The sequence below is a fragment of the Mustela erminea genome, chromosome 5 (assembly GCF_009829155.1).
Source record: "Mustela erminea isolate mMusErm1 chromosome 5, mMusErm1.Pri, whole genome shotgun sequence".
Lineage (NCBI taxonomy): Eukaryota > Metazoa > Chordata > Mammalia > Carnivora > Mustelidae > Mustela > Mustela erminea.
Window position 1 is genome coordinate 129,873,688 of NC_045618.1, and position 21,897 is coordinate 129,895,584.

General features: G+C 39.3%; 1 protein-coding gene across 2 annotated transcripts in view; it reads left to right on the plus strand.

Moving 5' to 3' along the window:
- The window catches only part of SPTLC2 (serine palmitoyltransferase long chain base subunit 2), a 113,571-nt gene that overhangs the window by 28,476 nt on the left and 63,198 nt on the right, over positions 1-21,897 (plus strand). For both annotated transcript variants that reach the window (XM_032344811.1, XM_032344812.1), the window contains exons 3-6: positions 10,342-10,496; positions 12,397-12,545; positions 14,395-14,519; positions 19,755-19,848. In XM_032344811.1, the coding sequence (XP_032200702.1) occupies positions 10,342-10,496; positions 12,397-12,545; positions 14,395-14,519; positions 19,755-19,848 (523 nt within the window). The remainder of the gene's footprint in view (positions 1-10,341; positions 10,497-12,396; positions 12,546-14,394; positions 14,520-19,754; positions 19,849-21,897) is intronic.

The window sequence follows — 21,897 nt, forward strand, 5'->3', positions numbered from 1 at the left end:
GGTACATAGACATGGGTCTGTAAAATGCCAGAAGCCATGTTCTTTATGTTGATGGTATTGTGCTGTATCCCAAGTTGTATCTCCAGTCTTCTGAGAAGACAAAGAAGTTCTGGAGGACTCATGATGTGTTTTCTCATAGACACATTATACGTAGGTGTTTGGCTCACAGATAGCTCCTTTCCCCAAACAAGCCTAAAAACAGAATGTGGCTGAGCTACTCTGTTCACGGTTAAAAAAACAAAAAAGGCAATCTTGTTTTAGTAATTGTAAATAGAGATGATATTGATTGTCTCTGGGGGGAAGATCTCACTTTGCTTTCCTCCATATACTCCTTCGTACTCTAGAGTTCTGCACAGGCTACAGGTATTGCCTATTCTCAAAGATAAATAAAATTAGAGTGAAATGCCGGTTTTTCTAAAAACAAACTGTTTGTTCTTGGCATGTGAAGTATGGAGAGGTTGTCCTCTAGCCCAAAGAATATACTAGATTAGAGAAGGGCTTCCGAAGTTAGATTTTTTTGGTCATCATACCTCTCAATTTTTGTGGGTATTAGAAGAGAGAGGTAGATATGGTGGCAGCAAGGTCACCATTGAGAGAGGAGCCATTAGATACTGGGAAGGGGTGGTGGTCCTGTGGGGGAAGGGCAAGGGAGCATCTAGAAACATGGGGAAAGAAAGGATCAAAACCAGTCAGTATGGGGATTGAAGATTCTGGTCCTGGGAGAGCCCGGGAGCCAGGCTTTCTTTCCTCTCATTTCAGCCATTCTGCACCCTTCCTAGCTTCAGCACCACGAGCTGGTCCTCCTCCTCATTGCCCTGAAATGCCAGATTCATTTCATGAAAAAGGTATTTCTTGAATACCTAATGCGAGCAAAGCCCTGTATTCAGAGTTTGGTCCAGTAGGCCAAACTAGTTTTGATCATTGAAAACCAGAACACATTCTTAAATTTTTTGATTCTTCTTTTTTTCTGCCTCTGTACATCCCAAATAGACTTTAGGGCTAGAGTGCTTGGCCAGTATGTTGATTTTGTACGTGGCTCAGGTGGGGCCTGCTGGCTGTGGGTTAGGGCTTCTTATGTACTTACGGGCTTGTCCGGTATTTCAGTCACTTATTTACAGCCTTCTACCTTCCTATCAGACTGAGTTGTTGGTGGTTGTGACGAATGGGAGCTAAAGTTTTATTCCTATATTCAAAAAAACCCTTTACAGGGGCCTCTCCTACTGTGGGCACCCTGTAGAAATCTGCTAAGTAACATGTGAAGGTGGAGGTCAGGGGTGCTGACTGATGGGGAGAGTGGTCCTGGCTGAGGGAATGGTGTAGGCACAGGCATGAAGGATGTTTGGGAGAACCTGGAATGTGGATGTATGAGGGATTGGGTTGTGAATGTCAAGCGAACTTTGGTAGGCAGTGAGGAGTCTGGGTGGTTTTTGAACAGGGGTATGACAGGAGAGTTTGCACAGCTGGTATTTTGTCAAAGTGTGATGAAGAATGAATGAAACAATGGAGTTGCATCCAGATTACTTTGTGAAAGAGTACGTGATGTTTGGAACTTGTCTCATGTGCCAGAGGGTGAATTGGCTCCTGAGTATTATGGTGGCCTGTGTATGCTTGACCTTGATATTAAAGTATTAGAACACATAGATTTCATTCTTTGGTAGTTTCTGATTTTGTTGAGGAAACAAACTCTTCCAATCCAGCAGGTCTTTGTAAAGCCCTATACAGATAAGTAGTGTTTGAATTGTATGTAGATGTAGAACAAAAAAATAACTGAGTAGCATTGAGGTAATCAGGAAATAATTCTTGGAGGAAGAAGTAATAGGAGGAAATATGTGGGGCAGTGGGGGGGGGGGACATTTGCAATTTGAAGGACTATGCTAATTTATTCAAATTCATTTCAATGGGATTTTCACAGTAGATAACATTAACAGTTAAACCAGCTGAATTCCGCCATTTTCTTACAAAAATTCAGCTTTTGGACGTAAGGAAGATCATTCAGCCTTATGGTACAGCATGTTTGTTTTCTGATTCTGGATTAGATGTAGTGAGAGGGATATGCAAATTTCAAAGTGTTACACTAGAAGAGATTAGGGAAAGTGCTTGGTTGGATCATAAAATGCAAATATAATGTTGCCACTTCCTCATTTCACTGAGTGAATGGTATTTATAACTACATCCTTACTTTCTTCCTCATTCCGTTGTAAAAGAGAGTCTATTTTAACTAACTATGCTGGTTCTTCATATGTTGCTTTGGGTATAACTGAGTCCCATGGTCCCACTCTAAAGATAAGTTAGGGGCTCCTGGGTCATTCAGTTGGTTAAGCAGCTGCCTTATCTTGGTCCTGGGGTCCTGAGATGGAGCCTCAGCCCTGTATCAGGCTCCTTGCTCCACGGGGAGTCTGCTTCTCTCTCTCTCTCTTCCCCTCCCTCTGCCCCTCCCCCAACTCAAGCTTTTTCTTACTTTCTCTCTCTCGAATAAAAAAAAAAATAAAATCTCAAAAAAATATATACATAAGTTAACAAAAGAAAAAATTTAAATTTAAAAAATAAAGATGAGTTAACCTGCGTTTGTTCTATATAAATTACAAAAAAATTCTTTGAATTCTTTACTACTTGATCTCTGTTATTAGTGTTGTTTTGGATTAGAATGTTGTTTTTCCCTGGTCTGTTTCTTTTTTATGTGAGGTGAAACTAGCACTCCAGAACTAATCTGTGTGATTCGATAAAACAAAAGGTTGAATTTTAAATGTTTTAGTATCTAGGTAGGAAATACCTAGTCTAAGAAGCAAATTGTGGCAGGCGATTACCACATGCTTACTAAACCTAACATTTTGCCTCTACAGTTTGTTCATGACCACATATTCAGAAACTGGAGGGACAGGACATTGGGAAGGGACATTATATATTTACCCCCTGACATGTTTAATTTTCAAGATACAAAAGAGGGAAATTGATTGAAATATATTAACAGGAATTCCTGGAAGGATTTTATTCTTGACCTCCTTTTAGAAAGCAGTCTACTGACAATATTCTGGCAGTTTGGAAAAACTATTAATGTAGTACAGTTACTTGACATATTAAGCTGGTGGATTATCATTTGGCTTGTCTTTTTTATTTCTGGGGATTTACAAAGAGCTCTTCTTGCCATTGTTCTATCTGTGTGGATGGCAGTCCTCTCTCTTTTTTTAAGAGCTCCATTGAGATATAATTTATATACCATAAAGGTCGCCTGTTTAAAATGTATATAATTTAGTTGTTTTTAGCATTACAGTTGATCTTGAGAAATGTGGAGGTTAGGGGTGCTGACCCTTCCCCCATGCTGTTGAAAATTTGTAACTTTTGACTCCTCTGAAACTTAACTACTAATAGCCTGCTGTTAACCCAAAGCCTTGCTGATAACATAAACAGTTAACACATATTTTGTAAGTTGTATTTATTATATGCTGTATTGTACAATACAGTAAGCTAGAGAAAAGAAAATGTTATTAAGAAAATTATAAGGAGAGGGGCGCCTGGGTGGCTCAGTGGGTTAAAGCCTCTGCCTTCGGCTCAGGTCATGATCGCAGGGTCCTGGGATCGAGCCCCACATTGGGCTCTCTGCTCAGCAGGGAGCCTGCTTCCTCCTCTCTCTCTGCCTGACTCTCTGCCTACTTGTGATCTCTGTCTGTCCAATAAATAAATAAAATCTTTAAAAAATAAAAAAGAGAATTATAAGGAGAAAATACATTTTGAGTACTGTACTAACTGTATTTATTGGAAAACACCTGTGTGGGGGCACCTGGGTGGCTCAGTGGGTTAAGCCTCTGCCTTTGGTTCAGGTCATGATCTCAGGGTCCTGGAATCAAGCCCTACATCAGGCTCTCTGCTCAGCAGGGAGCCTGCTTCCTCCTCTCTCTCTGCCTGCCTCTATGCCTACTTGTGATCTCTCTCTCTGTGTCAAATAAATAAGTAAATAAATCTTAAAAACAAACAAACAAACCAAAAAAACGGTGTGTAGGGGTCCTGCACCGCTCAAACCCATGTTGTTCAAGGGTCAACTGTATTTTCACAGGTGTGTAGCCAGCACCGTAATCTAATTTTATGACATTTTTATCATCTGAAAAGGAAATCCTATACCCATCAGCAGTAACTCATTACTCCCCCTCATTACACTAGGCGACCATGTCTAAATGTTTCCTGAAAATGGGATCGTACAGTGTGTGATCTTGTGTGTCTGCCCCTTTCATTCAGAGGAGTCTTTTTGAGGTTCGTCCACACTATTGTAGATTTCAGTAGTTCATTCCTTTTTAGTGCTGGGTCGTATTCCATCATATACGACAGTCTTCTATTTTTACTTACTCTATGGACTTCTCAGTGGCACAAAATTGTATGCCAAGTAAACCTTTTTAAGGAGGTTGTCACCGAGAACCACTTCATTCTTTTGCACTGGTGACATGTATAGATTTGCAGACGTGTCCCTGTCACTCATTGGGCTTTTCTTTTCAGAGCACCAGTGCAGCTTTTTTTTTTAGCAAGGTGCCCCCCTCCTGTGCTTTTTTGGGGTCTTTTGAATCTTTAGCCTTCTATCTTTTGAGCTACTCTTTGCATTTAAAAATTGGGAACTGTTTTTTACTACTCACTGAGAATGCAAAAATTTAAAAAGATCTGGTGCCCTAATATCCTAAGTCGTTCCAAGTTTAATTGAGTTCCGTTAGGGTGCTAAACAGGTAAACTGATTTAAAGTGTTTTATCAGAAGGAAGAAATAAACTTTAAAAAAATAGGATTCCTAGATTCTTAAGACTACCCACAAACCCTCCACAATTCTTTGGTCCCAGTTGAAGAAACCCTGTTGAAGTTTTGTTACATTTTAAGCTATATTTTGGTTTTATATATTTTTCTCATGAAAGCATTTTGAAAATACCATGACAGCTTTGGTAGTAAATATCTGCTCTACTTAAATCTGGCCATCCCATGGATCTTGTCAGAGACAACACGTGGTGACTGGCCAGTACTCAGCTGCTGTTTACTACATGTTCCATTTTGGCCATTGGGAGTCTAGTGGATCAGCTTTGCATCTGTTTGTCCTCTTCCAGATTGTTCCCAGTAGCATAGACATGTTATTTTTCCCATCTTAAAAACAAACTTTCTCTTGATCCTTTCTCCTCCATCTACTGTTTCGTTCCTTCTAACGCACGTACACTTATTTATTTGCTTACTTACTTGCTTAAGTGAGCTGTACGCCCAGTGAGGCTTGAACTCACGACCCCAAAATCAAGGGTCCCATGTCCTGACGACTGAGCCAGCCAGGCACCCGTCTTTCTTCCTTTTAGAGTAAAATTCTTTGACGTAGGTGTTTCCAGGATCTTGCTTCCGGTTCTTTACTGAACTCAACTCCAGTCAGGATTTTGCACCTACCACTTCAGCTAAATTGATTCTTAGGATCACCCATGACACCCGTGTTACAAAATCTCACGTTCCTTACTCAGTCTGTACCTTGTTTGGTCTGCCAGTCGCATTTGACAGAATTGATCACTCTCCTTCCAGAAGCATTTTGCTTACTTGGTTGGTTTTCAAGCATTATACTTGCGTGGTTTTTCTCCTGCCACTCTCATTCTCTCTTGCTAGATCCTTCTCATCAGCCCAAGTTCTGAATGTTGAAATGGGTATGGCAGTGGCCTCATCATTGGTCTTCATCTCATCTGCATACACTCCTTGGTGATTTCATCCATCATCATGGCTTTTGGTACCTCTGTATGCTCATAACTTCCATGTTTGTATCTCTGGCACTGACTTCCTCATTGAACTCTACACCTGGGTATCTAGCTACCCATCTGACATCCCCACACAGCCATCTCAGACTTTACATATCTAAAACTGAGCTGACATCCCTCCGACCAGCTGGCTCTATTCCTCATCTCTGTGGATGACGGTGCTCTTCTGCCGTTGCTGAGGCTGAAAACCGCAGTGAGAGCCTTGACTCTACTTTCTGCCACACAGCATGTGTAGCCCATTAGGAAATCCTAACTACTCAACCTGGACATCAGCTCCTGCTTAGCCTTTCACTCATCTGCGCCAGCCTCACTGGCCTTTTGGAGTTCCCTGGTATGTCGGGTACACTCCTGCCCCACTGGGGTTGCACCAGCTGCCTGCCTGCCAGGCAAGCTCTTCCTCCAGATGGTCAAACGGCAAGTTCCTTCACTTCCTTTTCCTTTATTCTACTCTGGCCACCCTCGCCAAGTTTTAGCATGGCTCCAGCATTTTATAGCCCCCTTCCTATGTGATTTTTATTTCTATTAGCATTTTTCACTGTTTAAGATCCTTTATATTTTATACATTTGTCTTGCTTAGTATCTGTCTCTTCCACCAAAATGTAAATTCCACAAGGGCAGAGATTATTTTTGTCTTTTTGTTTACTATTGTACACCCACTGCCTAGAAGAATGCTTTGCACTTCTTAAACATTCAGTAAATGTTTAAGATAATAATATTGGGAGTGGTGGTAATAACAGTGAAAAGTGTTGAGTCTTTTGAAGTATTCATAGTCAGGGTTGTGTGTGTATGTGTAATCATGCACATACAAACACACAGATGACTCAGTTTCAGATCTAAGAAAACAGCGGTCTTTACTTTTGAAATGTCATTGCCTGTCTCCACTTTCAGTGATTGAGAGTTTTGAAGCATCCTTATCTTTGCCAGATACTTAAGCATCTTAGCACCCTCAGACGAAGTAGAATTTCTTGTGATCAGATGTTAGGCCAAGCAAATTGGGATGCACATCATTGAGTCAGGCAGCTCAACAAGCTGCGACACACAAACCTTTCAGACAAAATTGTGTGCCATGGAAATGTATGGGCATAGACTTTGGAGTGAAAAGACCTGAATCAGTTCCTAGCTCTGCCTCTGGCTGGTTCCCTAATTGGGAAAGTCATTTTATCTTTCTGAAATTGGAGTAATATCTTTTTTAAGAGGGTGCAGGGGGGGGCGCCTGGGTGGCTCAGTGGGTTAAGCCGCTGCCTTCGGCTCAGGTCATGATCTCAGGGTCCTGGGATCGAGTCCCGCGTCGGGCTCTCTGCTCAGCGGGGAGCCTGCTTCCCTCTCTCTCTCTCTGCCTGCCTCTCCATCTACTTGTGATTTTTCTCTGTCAAATAAATAAATAAAATCTTTAAAAAAAAAAAAAAAAAAAAAAAAAAAAAAAAAAAGAGGGTGCAGGGGTATTTAAGAACAAATATATGTAATAGAAGACGTACCGTAAGTATCCTGAGTACTCAGATGGGAACTCTGGCTGCTGTTGTGATTAGCATCGTCTTTGTTATCATCATATCTGGACATCTGTGTTGGGCCAGAATTGCTCTTAACAACCATGGGCAATTGTTATGATGAAGTCAGCTTCTGGAAGTGCTAGTACTCAGCCTTTTCCGTTGTGCTCTTTCGGCCTGCACAGGGGCTAGAATAGGTGGTACCTATTTATTTAAAAGAGTATAGGATGTTTTCTAAAAGACTCAACTTCAACCAATAGAAGATATTTATTGGCTAATTACTAAGATGACTCCAGACTACTTTTGGTAAGGTCTTCAATGATCCCGAATGAACAAATCCATGAATTTGAAGTTTTCTCTGAGGCTACTGGTAGAAGTCACTTACCAGGGTCCTTCACATCCAGCAATCCAGAGTGTAGCCTCGACGAGACACTGTTCTCTGTTTATCATGGATATCTGCTAGTATATGGGTTTACTGAAAGGTCTTGAGGAAGCATGTGCATGAGTGCATCAAGTTCAAACAGGGCATGGAGGCTCTTTGCACTTGACTCTTATCATTGCCTCTCACTTACCAGTTCAGTACTCTTGTCTGGGCAAGTGTCCCTTTAGAGTGCTAGTTACACTGTATTTCACCTTCCTTTGTGTGCCACTCCACTCTGCTCCACTAAGAGATCTTGGGAGTGTGGAGGTTGTTTGTGTCTTACTCATTTTTATCCCTAATGCCTACCTTAGTGCCTGGAAAGGACAGCTCAATAAATGTTTGTTCAGTGACCAAGCAAACAAGTATTAGGTTGGCCCTGACTAAAGTCATTTCCCAGTGACTGAACTGAGGAGGAAGAAGGGGGTGGTGGGGATGGGGAGTGGGCTGGGGGACAGGATGGGAGGGTGAGGGCAGGTGTAGTGGGGGTGCCATAGTTTGCAGAGAGAACTGTCTGGCAGAAGTATTCAGTAAAAGGTATTTGAATGAATGAATGAATGAAGAGATAAGTCCTTTAGTCCTTGAATATTTAACCTGTATGAGATATTTTTGGAAATAGGCACTCACCCTTGTTGCCTAGAACTAGAACCCTGAATAATGTTCCATTCCCATTCTTCATTGCTAAGTTGTAGGGAGTTTGGGTGGCTGTCTTTCAGCTCTCTCCAGTAAACTCTCCAGCTGTAGTCAGACTGCTACCCTGGGCATGGGTGTTCTCTTCTGCCATTCTGTCCCAGCTGCCTTTGGTCTCTAACATCCCTCACTGTGGCAACTTCCCCATCAAATCTGTTCCCAAATCAAGGACTTAGTTGTTCTCTTATTGTAAGGATGAACAATGAGCAGTGAGCTCCCTGATGTTGGCAGTCTCTGTTACGGAGATCTGAACGCCTTTCTCTCGCCCCTCCCAGCCACACACCGCTAGGTCACTGGTTACCCAGAGCTGCCTGCAGCCTTCTTTCTATATTGGGGTTTGGTAAGCCTTCTGGTAGATGGGATCAGACTTTTTAACTGTTTTCTGATGTTTATATAGTAAAAACAAAAATAGTGCTCTTTGTTGCTAATAAAAATTTGTGATGGAGAATTTCTCTCAGGTGTTTGAGTTAATACTTTTGCCATTAATATACAGTGTTTAGTACTGTTTACCCTATTTGGTGTGAATTGAAAAGGATTGAAAACAACTTTTTGGTTTCGTTTTGTTTTTTTCCTTTGGGAAATAAATGCGTGTGAATAGTAGCCAAGGAAAAGTCCTAAATTAGAATTTGGATGTCTTTGTTCTTTTCAGTCACTCAGTATTCTTGTTGGAAGAGGAGACTATCAAAAGGGATATACCAGTTAAGTAGTAAGTTTCCAATTGTGATAGGTTATTTATGGATATTTTCTCTTAAGGAAATGTAAATGTTGGAAACAATTGTGAAAGAGATGGTATCAGGTACTTGTACATTCCTAAGAGTACTTTCTGACTCTGCTTAGCTTAATTTAAGATTTTATCTACTGATTACTTTAGAGCCCAATGTCATAGAAAGTTGTTGATTATAAAATTTTATGAAGAGTCTTCTTTAGCAATAGGTGTTACAAAATAAGGCTTAAACTTGAATGTTTCTGATTAGCTTATTTAATGTAAGTCCAGATCTCAAGGCTGGAAGTCCAGCAGTTTGCTAACTATAGTAAAACTATAGTATAGTTTTCTTTTTGTTTGGTTTACTCCTTATCTTCAGGAGTTGAGTTGATCTAATGTGGTCTGATCATGTTCTGAGCAGTGGTCATACCACATGGGACATGACATTATGCATTCATTTTAGCTCCACCCAGATTATTTTTTATAGACTTAATTTTTAGTGTAACTTATTTCCTAGTAGAAGGGAGAGCTTTAAGTACCTGGTCATGGGAATTCATTGTAAGAATCTTTTTTTTTTTTTTTTTAAATCCCATCAAGGGAAAGAAACCTGAGATAGATATCTTTCTATATAAACTATCTTTAAGTGTTTCTTGTTTATCATTTTTCTTTGGAGACTTTTCACTTTGATCCTCAAAAATCTGCAGAGGCTGGAATTTTAATTCCAGAAGTGCTTTTCTTGTTTGAACCTAAAATTACAGTGTTTTTTAATGGCATTTCCCAATATATGACTTGGGAGGCAGAAGAGAAGTCTTTTTGAGGTTATTAGCAAGGAAAACCATTTAGATGACAGAATTGTACAACTAAGTTTTATTTTTATGACGCCTACTAATTGAGTTAATTTCTTTGGCTTTATATTCATGCAGTCAGATAGTTATTTACAACCATGTCATACAGGTTAACCACCAGAGCTGAGTGACATTCACCTGATTAAGAGTTGTTTTACTTTTTTTTTTTTTTTTTTAAAGTAATCTCTGTGCTCATTGTGGGGCTTGAACTCATGATCCTGAGATCAAGAGTTGCATGTTCTTACTGATGGAGCCCGTCAGATGCTCCCAGAGTTGTTTTAAAGTTGTTTAAACGTAAAGAATTGATGCCTTTGCAAATGTTTTCCTTATCACTTAATTCAATGTAATTGACCTCTCATTCTCAAGCACTCTTGCAACATGGGAGGGGAGGTTGTAAAAATTTTCTAAAGTGTGATTCAGTTAAATTCATGGTATTTCACCATCTGTTGGCAGGACTTTGTGTCATTGTATCAGGATTTCGAAAACTTCTATACAAGGAACCTCTACATGAGGATTAGAGACAACTGGAACCGGCCGATCTGCAGTGTGCCCGGAGCCAGGGTGGACATCATGGAGAGGCAGTCTCATGATTACAACTGGTCCTTCAAGTGAGTCTCAGTTGGGAAATTATTTCTTGACAGCAAGAAAAAAAAAAATTCTTCACTTCAGAATGCATCCTGTTGCAAATTGAGTAATCTGTTAAAGCGAGTAGAAGCTGAGAGTACAGTACAACACACTTCGTTTCCTTGCATATTGTTCGTTGTTACCAGATTTTTTTTGTTATCTGCATTTTTCTATTACATTTGATACTGTGTTGGGTGATAATTGAAAACAAAATTTGACCTACTAGAAAGAAAAACAACAATAACAATAATAAGCAGTGGTGTCCTATTCCACCACTTACCAGAATTAAGTGTCTGAATTTACTTCTGGGTATTTTGAGTCCTCAAATGATTGAAGGACATATGAAATGGTTTTACTTAAATAGATTGAATAGTTTGGAAAACTTTTCATATTCGTAAAATTTTATAATTTAGATCGCACAAGTATTACATGGTTGCATTGGTTTTTTTGGTTTTTTTTTTAAAGACAAATAATACAGATAAATGAAATGTTCCCCCATGACAACTAACCATTTCCGTTCTGCAAACCCACTTCTCCACAAGTCTTCACTCCCCAGAGGTGACCACTGTTACCCGTTTGTTGTGTAGGAGTCCTCCAGATGTTTTTTGTGGGGCATGTATGTAGTGAATCTGTGGAGTGACATATAGGTAGTTTTTGATTTATAAAAATGGGATCATATTACAGAAATCATTTTATGTCTTGCTTTTTTACTTGCTAAAATGCTGGTAATCTGTATTCACAGCAAGTTCATTATTAGTAGTGGCTACTGATTATCCCAGAGTATAGCCGTATATAGTATATAGATGTTGGGCTGCATCAGTCTTTGTTAAAAACCTCAAAACCTCAGAGATCAAACAGAACAGTTTATTTCTTGTTCATACTCTGTGTCTGCCTTAGGTTGGTGGAGCCTCTGAACCATGTTGTTCTCACTTGTGGGCCCAGGCTGTTGGAGCTTCCACATGTGGGATGTCACTGGTCTGTGTGCCTGGGAAAGGGACATGACAGATAAATTGTGTAGTGACTTTTTTTTTTTTTTTTTAATGATTTTACTTTATTTATTTAAGAGAGAGGGTGCAAGGTTCGGGGGTGGGGGGTTTAGTTGAGGCACAGAGAGAGAAGGAGAGAATCTCAAACGGAATCCCTGCTGAGTACAGAGCCCAATTCAGGGCTCGGTCCCACCACCCTGAGGTCATGACCTGAGCCAAAACTCAGGAGTCGAATGCTAAACTGACTGAGCCACCCAGGTGCCCCATTGTGTAGTGACTCTTAAAGGATCTTTATGCATGTATTTTTTCATATGTGTGTGGAAATTGCTGAGTTAAGGTGTGTGTATGTCTTTTAAATGATAAGTACTGCCAAAGTGCCTTCTAAAAAAAGAAAAAAGTACTGGCTGATACTCTTATCTACAGTATATGAGACTATCCTGGCTAACATGGATATGGTCATTCTTTAAATCTTTATCATTATTGATAAGCGAAAATTAGTATTTTAGTTTTCATTTTCTTTTTTTTTTTTTTTAAAGATTATTTATTTATTTATTTATTTGAGAGAGAGAGAGAGAGTGAGAGAGAGCATGAGCGAGGAGAGGGTCAGAGGGAGAAGCAGACTCCCCATGGAGCCTGGAGCCCGATGCGGGACTCGATCCCGGGACTCCGGGATCATGACCCGAGCCGAAGGCAATCGTCCAACCAACTGAGCCACCCAGGCGTCCCTAGTTTTCATTTTCTTAATTGGTATTAAGTTTGAGCTGCTTGTCACTGAGGCTGTAATAATCTCATTTCCTATATATTGTGCTTCCTTTTGTATTACCAATATGTTTATTATCACATGTAAGTGTTTGATTTGCTCATGAGTTTCATGAACTTTTATGCTATTGAAATACAGGTACACAGGGAATATAATTAAAGGCGTTATAAACATGGGTTCCTACAACTATCTCGGCTTTGCACGGAATACAGGATCATGTCAAGAAGCAGCTGCCAAAGTCCTAGAGGAGTATGGAGTCGGAGTATGTAGCACTCGGCAGGAAATCGGTAAGCGCAGGCTCTGTTTGACCAGCTGATGTTCTCCACTGTGCTACTCAGGAGGGAATAATGCTGGTACGGAGCTAGAATAGTAAGCATCCAGATACGTACTTTGCCGTATAGTTTCTGAAGTAATGGATGATTTTAAAGCTTTCGACACATTTTGAGACATATTTACCTTTTCCATTGTATAATAAAGTGGGTCTAGAAAGATTCCATAAACATTTGATTTATTTATAACTTTAATATTGACTTTTACAAATGATAGTGGTTAAGGGTGCCACTTACTAGTACTGACTTCATGGATATATGAAGGTTAATGTGTTTCCGTACCAGTAATTGGAGACTGATAATAATTCCTATCTTATAGGACTGTTTGAAGAATTAAATCAGCTAATTCATGTAAAGTGCTTGTGACATGGTAAACACTCAGTAAATGTTAACTGTTTTTATTACTAGTGTAAATCTATAAAATGTAAAGGTGAACAGATTTATGTAAAGATAGTTAATTTTTTTTTAAGATTTTATTCATTTATTTGAGATAGTGCGAATGCAGAGAGAGAAGCAGGCTGAGCAGGGAGCCAGATGCAGGGCTCGAACCTAGGACCCCAGGATCATGACCTGAGCCAAAGGCAGGCGTTTAACCAACTGAGCTACCCAGGAGCCCCTAAAGAGAATTAATTTTTGTTCATAGGAAGATTTCAGATTCTTCTATTTTGTTTGAGAGAACTAAAAACTACAGAAATTATAAGGCAACTTCCAGGATGTTTGTTACCGGGAATCACCCCAGAATTATTTAAAACAATAATTCCTCATTATTTCTTGTGGGTCCAAAGACTGGCAAATGTAGCTGGGTCATTTCCACTCAGGGTCCTTAATGATGTGGCCAAGGAGCATGGTGCCATGATGACATATAGTAGTCAAACCTTACATCCTTATGGCACTTTATACTTTATAAATTGCTTGAACCTATTCTCTCTCTTGATCCTCACAACAGTATCATGAGGTAGACAGAGCAAATATTATTACTGGTATTTAGCAGAAACTGAAGCCCAGAGAGGTTAAATGACTTGATTAAAGCTTTGAGAACATGCAGCATCCTAGTTCAGCAGTCTTTTTTCTCATCCTCTTTTCTGAATTTAGCCAGTATCATTGATCAGTCTTGTTTGTCCTTAAGGATTTGAGTATTGATACAAAATCACAGTACAAAGTGAGGGGAGTTGCTTTTTAATTTGTCTTTTGCTACATAACAGATCATTCTAAAACTTAGTGACTTAAAACAGAAAACATTTATTTGCTTGTGATGCCGCAATTTGGGGAGGGCTTGGCATTTATCTTTACTCCATGTGGTATGGGCGGGGCATTCTGGACAAAGACAGAGGATCCAGGACGGCTTCACTTACATGTTTGGCACCTCAGCCAGGTAGTGGGATGAGGTGAGGCCTCACTGAGCCCTGCATTCCACTTCCATATAGTCTCTTGTCCTCCAGAGCCCTCCCTCTCCATGTGGCCTCTCTTTACAACATCTAGTTAGACTATTTTACATGGTAGCTGACTCCAAAAGTACAAAAGCAGATGTTGCAAGGCTCTTAAGGCTTAGATTGGAACTGGCATGTGTCAGAAGGGATGGGAGAAATTGTTGGCAACTTTTTCTTTACAGGAATTCCATCCCAGGTGGCGAATCTGAATGTGTTCAACTACGGTGTCCTTGATCAGCCCTTTCTCTTCATAATACTCTTCCATGGAGCTTAGTCTGAAAAGGTCGTCCCATGTAGCTTATGATTTCTTTTTATAAAGTAATGAGTGGTTCTTAAATTTGGGATTTAGTGGTATTAACTTCATTAACTTTTCCGTGCAGGAAACCTGGACAAGCATGAAGAGCTAGAAAAGCTTGTGGCGAGTTTCTTGGGAGTAGAAGCGGCTATGGCATATGGCATGGGATTTGCGACAAATTCAATGAACATTCCTGCTCTTGTTGGCAAAGTAAGACTTAGACTGTTGTTTATGAAAATGCTCTTGCATATTTTGTTTTGTTTTGTAAAGCATACACAGCAAGCCCAAGGCTATTGTAAACTTCAGACTACACGTGGTCTACCCAAAGATATTTCTGTCACAAATTTTCGATAAGTAAATCCCAAGGAGACTTTATCAGTTGAAGCTTCCTTGCTAGAACCCATGATTCTTTCTCTTCCATTAGATGACTCTTGCCTTCTTCATTTCATACAGTTTTGAAAGGGATTCTAAGAAATAAAAAATTTCATAAAAGGCTAAAATTTTGAAAGAATGTTTAAATTGGAAGGTTACTTAACATATGAAAATACATGGGTACCCTAATACTTGTTCTTATCATAATGCATGTTGCTCAGAGATACATGGGCAAAATATGTGTATATATGTAAAATACATGCAATGATACAGGTTAAAAGTAATAATATAAGTAAATAATAATGAAGATTAAAAATAATAGTAATAATAGTAATAAAAGTTTGTGTGTGGGTAGAGTTTGTAAGGGGGTAGTTAAGGAGAGAAGAGATAAGAGATTTTGTAAGTCATATTTTAGGAGGTTGGCACTCTCAGCTTGAAAGGGCCCTAAAGGTTTTTGTTTTATTTTTTATTTTATTTTTTTAGAGAAAGTGTGGGCATACACACACAAGTGCACAAATTGGGGGGTCAGGAGGGGCAGAGAGAAAGAGAGAGAATCTCAAGCAGACTTTGCACCCAGTGCGGAACCCAACATGGGGCTTAGTGCCATGACCCTGAGACCAGACCTGAGCTGAAATCAAGAGTTGGATGCTTAACTGACTGAGCCTCCCAGGCGCCCCTAAAAGACATAGTGATTTTATTTATTATTTATTTATTTTTATTTTTTAAAGATTGTATTTATTTATTTAGAGAGAGATCACAAGTAGGCAGAGAGGCAGGCGGGGGGTAGGGGAAGCAGGCTCCCTGCCGAGCAGAGAGCCCGATGCGGGGCTTGATCCCAGGACTCTGGGATCATGACCTGAGCCGAAGGCAGAGGCTTGAACCCACTGAGCCACCCAGGTACCCCAAGACATAACAATTTTAAATGTATAGGTACCTAATAATAGAGCTTCAAAGTACATGAAGGAAAAATTGGAAGAAATTGAAAGGAGAAATGGACAAAATACATAATTTTTATTACAGTTCTCCATTCCACTCTCTGAGTAATTGATAGAAGAACTAGACAGAAATTCAGTAAGGTTATGGAACACTTGAAAAACACTATCAACCAACTTGACTTAATTGACATTTATGAAACACTTCACCTAACAACAGCAAAACATTTACCAAGATAGACCATTTTCTGGACCATTAAAAAAGCCTTAACAAATCAAAAAAAATTTTTTTTTTATTAAAAGATTTTATTTATTTATTTGACAGACAGATCACAAGCAGGCAGAGAGGCAGGCAGAGAAAGGAAGGGAAGCAGGCTCCCAGCTGAGCAGAGAGCCTGATGCGGGACTCGATCCCATGACCCTGGGATCCTGACCGGAGCTGAAGGCAGAGGCTTTAACCCACTGAGCCACCCAGGCGCCCCAAATTTTTAAAAATTTAAATTGTTCATAGTGTGTTCTCTGATCATAATAGAATTAAATTAGAAATCAGTAACACAAAGATATCTGAAAATCCTCAAATATTTGAAAATTAAACAACATACTTCCAAATAATCCATAAGTCAAAGAAGAAAGGAAAAATAGAAAATACTTTGAGCTAAATAGAAGTGTAGCATGTTACAGTATGTGAGATGAAGCTAAAGCAATACTCAAATGGAATATATAGCTTTAAGGGCTTGAAATAAGAAAAGAAGAAAAGTTTTGAATCTTGCCATCTACATACGGACTTCAAAAAAGAACAGATTAAACCCAAAGATTTCAAATAGAGGAAGGATAAAATAAAGCCAAATCCAGAAATCAATGAATTAGGAAAAATGAGTGAAAGCAAAGGTGGTTCCTTTTTTTTTTTTTTTTAAGATTTTATTTATTTATTTGAGAGACAGAGAGGGAGAAACAGGCTCCCCCCTGAGCAGGGAGCCAGTCCCAGGGCTCGATTCCATGACCCTGGGATCATAACCCGAGCCAAAGGCAAACCAACTAACCAACTAAGCCACCCAGGTGCCCCCCAAAGGTGGTTCTTTGAGAAAATGCATAAAATTGATAAATCTCTAGCCAGACTGGTAAGGGTAAAAAATAGAGAAGGTACAAATTACCAGTAGCAGGAATGAGATAGAGTCCATCATTCTACACATCCGATAGACAGTAAAAGGATAACAAGGATATATTAAGAACAGCTTTATGTTGGTAAATTCAACAATTTAGATACAATGGACAGATACCTCGAAAGACATAAATATATGGTTCTTTGACTTCACATTGATTATAATACTTTCCTGTCCTGCGTTTGAGTGGTATAAATCTTGAGATTCTTATTTGGAATTTTTCAGAATTTTTCACACTAGAGGGTTAAATGATCTCATCCTGCTCTTTCCTGGATGTTCAGAAACTAATCACATAGAATTAGAGATCTTATATACAGACCTGGAAGATACTACCTTAAAGATTTATCTTTCAAATCAAACATTACAGTTAAATGTTACTAAGTATCATTTAATCCATTAAAGGCAGGAACTAATCCAGTTTTAATATTTCTTTGAATCTGATACTAAGATTCTATGTGAGGTGGTTGATTTTTCAGCTTAAAGGCAGGCGGAGACAGTATATTATAGATTAAGAGCATGTGTTCTGGAAGCAGAAGCTTTCTAATGAGTCACTCACTAGGCTTGTGACCTTGAGCAAGATCTGTAACTCCTCTAAAAGGGAGTTTCCTCTTATGTAATGTGGGGATAATAATAGTACCTGCTTCATAGATTTTTTTAAAATGGGGATTAAAAGTAATAATGCCTTTAAAACCCTTAACCTAATGCCCGGAACATATTAAGCACTTAGCATTTAACTGCTGACATTTAATTTTTATTTTATTTTTGAACTCAGGATATAATAGAGCCTCATAGTAGACTGATACATTGAAATGGTGAATAAGGCTGTCTAAAAGGAGGCACCTAGCAAATTATATTGCAGATTTTGTCAGAAAAAAAATGAGCAGGAAAGAGAAGAAGATAAAATTGTATGGAGAGGAAGGAGGGGCATCCTTTTAAGGTATAATGGAATGCCAGGAGTGGTTAAGTAAAGGGTTTGAAGATTTGCAGAAGAGAAATTCAGTATCTCTTCGTTTTCTGCATCCTCCTCGCCTTTTTTTTCCCCATTTTTAACTTTTTTCAAAGATTAACTTAGCATTACAGAAGAGTTGTAAAAGAATACAGAGTTCATGTATACCCTTCAGTAAGTTTCCTTTTATGTTAATATCTTATACAGTGGTGGAATTTATCAAACCCAAAAACTAAGCTTGATATAATACAATTAACTGAAGTACAGAACTTATTTCAATTTCACCAGGTTTTTCTACCAATACCATTTTCTGTTGATCTTCATGGGATCTCCTCCGTGTCTAGTGTGTGACAGTTCCTGTCTTTCCTTGTCTTTCATTATCTTGACTCTTCCGAAGGCAGAATTGTTGCCTCTCCCCTATTCATTTATATTAGTAGAGATTCGTGAATATTTTATTATTTGGGTCCAACACGGTTGCCCTTTATTTTGTTGCTGAAGTTGTTCCAGTTTTGGCCTTTGGGAGATCTTTCATGTGGGCTCCTGTGCCATTTGACTGTGCGCTTATCCTACCACCACCCCACCACCCCACCCCGCCCCCAAGAGCCTTTTCTTAATTTGTAGCAGGACAAGAGGCTCTGGGCTTTTTTTTTTTTCCTTCTTCTTTTTTTTCTTTCTTTCTTTCTTTTTTTTTCTTTCTTCAAAACCTATTTTAGTTTTGGGATCAACCAGTTCTTTCAGCCCTGGTGTTTTTGTTTTTGTTTTTGTTTTTACTGGAGGATGGTATTTAGAAATCAAGGTCTGTTGTGTTTATGGCCACTTGGGTGTCACTGCTTCTTGTCCCTCAGTGCATAGAGCTAGAAAAATATCTGCATATATGCTTAACTCGTGCATACACTGCGTGCATGTGTATACATTACATATACATTTTAAAACCCATCAGCCCTTACTGCTACCTCCAACTCTACTTCTTTTTAATGGGGGTGCCTGGGTGGCTCAGTAGTTAAGGGTCTGCCTTCGCCTCTGGTTATCCCAAGGGACTGGGATGGAGTCCCACACTGGGCTCCCTGGGAGCCTGCTACTCCCTCTCCCACTCCCCCTGCTTATGTTCCCTCTCTCACTGTCTTTCTCTGTCAAATAAATAAATAAAATCTTTAATTAATAATAAAAACTTGCCTCACAGTAAAAATTAGACATCTGCTATTAAAATTTAAGTACTCCTCTAAGAATATTTTGTTAAAATCAGTGTGTGTGTGTGTGTGTGTGTGTGTGTGTGTGTGTGTGTATCTGTCTTCTTTCTTTTGTTCTCCTGAGAACAACTTTCTGCAACTTAGTCTTAAAATCTAATTGGGTATTTTGAGGATACTGTTGACAGAAAAACCTGTTGCTGAGTTCACATCTTAATGGGTTGAAGGGCCTGATCTGTGAAAGAGTAGGAACCTGGGATGAAATAAAATCCCTGAGAACCTCAGCCTTTTCTTGTTGCCTTAGGAGAAACTCATGTTGATCTATTCAAGTAGAGCTTATTGAGGGATTTTAAAGGCAAAATTGAGGCCTACACTTCATGTCAATGGGGAGTATTAGTAAGTGGAATCCTCATTGAATTGGGAGGTATTATTAGGAGTGAGAGGAAGAATGCTCTACTCCCTCAGCGCCCTTGTCCCCCATCTTTTCCCATGAGTAGTAGTGCATCATACCCAAACTCATATGGAATACCGTCAAACCAGCAAAACTGACACCCTACGAATACTATCTGATACATCAGATTTTAGGTATAAATAAAAGCCTCTTTCTACATATCTGAATATTTAAGTCTGTCACGGGACTGAAGAAATTAAAAGGCTAGAATTTTGTACCTGCTTCCAAGTTAATTTTGCAAAACAAGAATATGTATACCTTTCTTCTTGAAATTGATAATTTTGCTGTTGTGTAAGCTTTCCTTGATAAAATAGCATATTAATGATTTTAGCATTTTGTCATTTGTGTAAGTAAGGCTTTCCCCCTAGCTTCTGACCTTTCTGTGCTGGTGGTTTTGCAGGGTTGCCTGATTCTGAGTGATGAGCTGAACCATGCATCGCTGGTTCTAGGAGCCAGACTCTCAGGAGCAACCATTCGAATCTTCAAACACAACAGTGAGTTTGATGACTTCACTGCAGGCCTTAGTGTTTCATATTCTCTGTGTTAATGGCAGTGGTAACATTAGTTACATTAATAATGGGAGATACAAATGAAGCATGTAACAACATTTAAAATGTCCTTCTGGTCCAGTCCTTTAAAAGTTACCCTCTTCCTCATTAGAAATAGAGGCTGAAGGAAGCCTTTTAGTACAAAGTACCACATTTTCCTTTTACTTAACTTTCAACTCTTTCATCTTCCTTGTTTACAAGTCACTCGTTCCGTGTGTGTTTACTAGATGCCTATGGTGTATCTTTCTGTAACACCAGGGCTACTGAGATGAATAAAAAGCAGGGTCTTGTCTTAAGGATCTCCAACTGGTTAATGAAGAGACTAGAGAAACCACTAGTGGAATACCACTGATACAGAACAGATACTGGACTATAGACGTGAGCAGATGCTGTAGAGGCTCGGAGGAAGATGGCACTGCCAGAACGTTCTCCCTAAGTGGAAGTGTCTGGTGTATTAGCAAAATAATGATTAACAATACAAAAGTAACTTTTGTAGTTAAAATACTCACGTGTAGGAAGGAAAGATTACCAAACTGTACGCCTAATACCATTTTTTTTTTTTTTTTGGCAAAATGTGTACACATACAGACAAAAGTCTGGAAGAATAAATACCCAAGTGTGAGATCTGTACTCTGGATGGAAGGCTTATGCATGCTAATAACTTTCTTCCTTCTGTCTTTGTCTTATCTAAGATGTTTTATAATGAGGATGACACAAACAGTATTTTGTTTTATGAAGTCCATGGCATCATTAGACACAGTTGTGTAACCTCCTTGCTTACTACACATCATGAGCCTCGTTTGACTCCATGGGACCCTCCTCCTCCCCTAACGCCAGGGTGGCGGGCGGAGTTGCCCGCGTTCAGTCCATCCCTCAGTTTGGACATCAAGATCGTTTCTCAATTTTTCTACTAAAAACAGTACTACCTACTCACATTTTTGCTCAGTGATCGGATTAATGGCTTAACATAAATTCCTAGTAGTCTTAGGATGCCTGGTTAAAAGGTTATAAAATTTTTAGACTTTTCCAAATTGCCTCTAAGTATGATGCAAATTTTTACTTAGCAACATGACAGTGACTGTACTCACAGGCCGACATAGGACATTATGAATCACTTAAAATATTTTTTTTTAATTATTTTTATTAACATATCATGTATGTTTTGCCCCAGGGGTACAGGTCTGTGAATCATCAGGCTTACACATTTCACAGCACTCACCATAGCACATATCCTCCCCAGTGTCCATAATTAAAATATTTTCTAGTGGAATCAGTCAATAACATGTTAATTTCTATTTCTTTAATTATTAGATGCTAAACAGTTTTTTAAAATACAGTTAATTGTGTTTGTATTTCTTTGTGAATTGGCCATTTTCAAATTGTTTCTGTTTTCCACTGAGTATAAGGGCCCTTTATATTAATTATTCTTTCTTTGTTGCAGTATTTTTTGTTCCATTTTTAACTTTGTTTTTAGTGTATTGCTGGTAGATTTATTAAAATGTTGATGTTGGGTACCTGGGTGGCTCAGTGGGTTAAGCCCCTGCCTTCAGCTCAGGTCATGATCCCAGGGTCCTGGGATCGAGCCCCACATCGGGCTCTCTGCTCAGCAGGGAGCCTGCTTCTCCCTCTCTCTTTCTGCCTGCCTCTCTGCCTACTTGTGATTTCTCTCTGTCATATAAATAAATAAAATATTTTAAAAAAATAAATGTTGGGGCGCCTGGGTGGCTCAGTGGGTTGGGCCACTGCCTTCGGCTCGGGTCATGATCACAGGGTCCTGGGATCGAGTCCCGCGTCGGGCTCTGCTCAGCGGGGAGCTTTCTTCCCTCTCTCTCTCTCTCTGCCCGCCTCTCCGTCTGCTTGTGATTTCTCTCTATCAAATAAATAAATAAAATCTTTTAAAAATAAATAAATAAATAAATGTTGATGTTGGCACATTTATTGTCTTACAAGTTTTAGAGTTTGCATAATGCCTTCCCTGTTTTAAGATCATAAAGT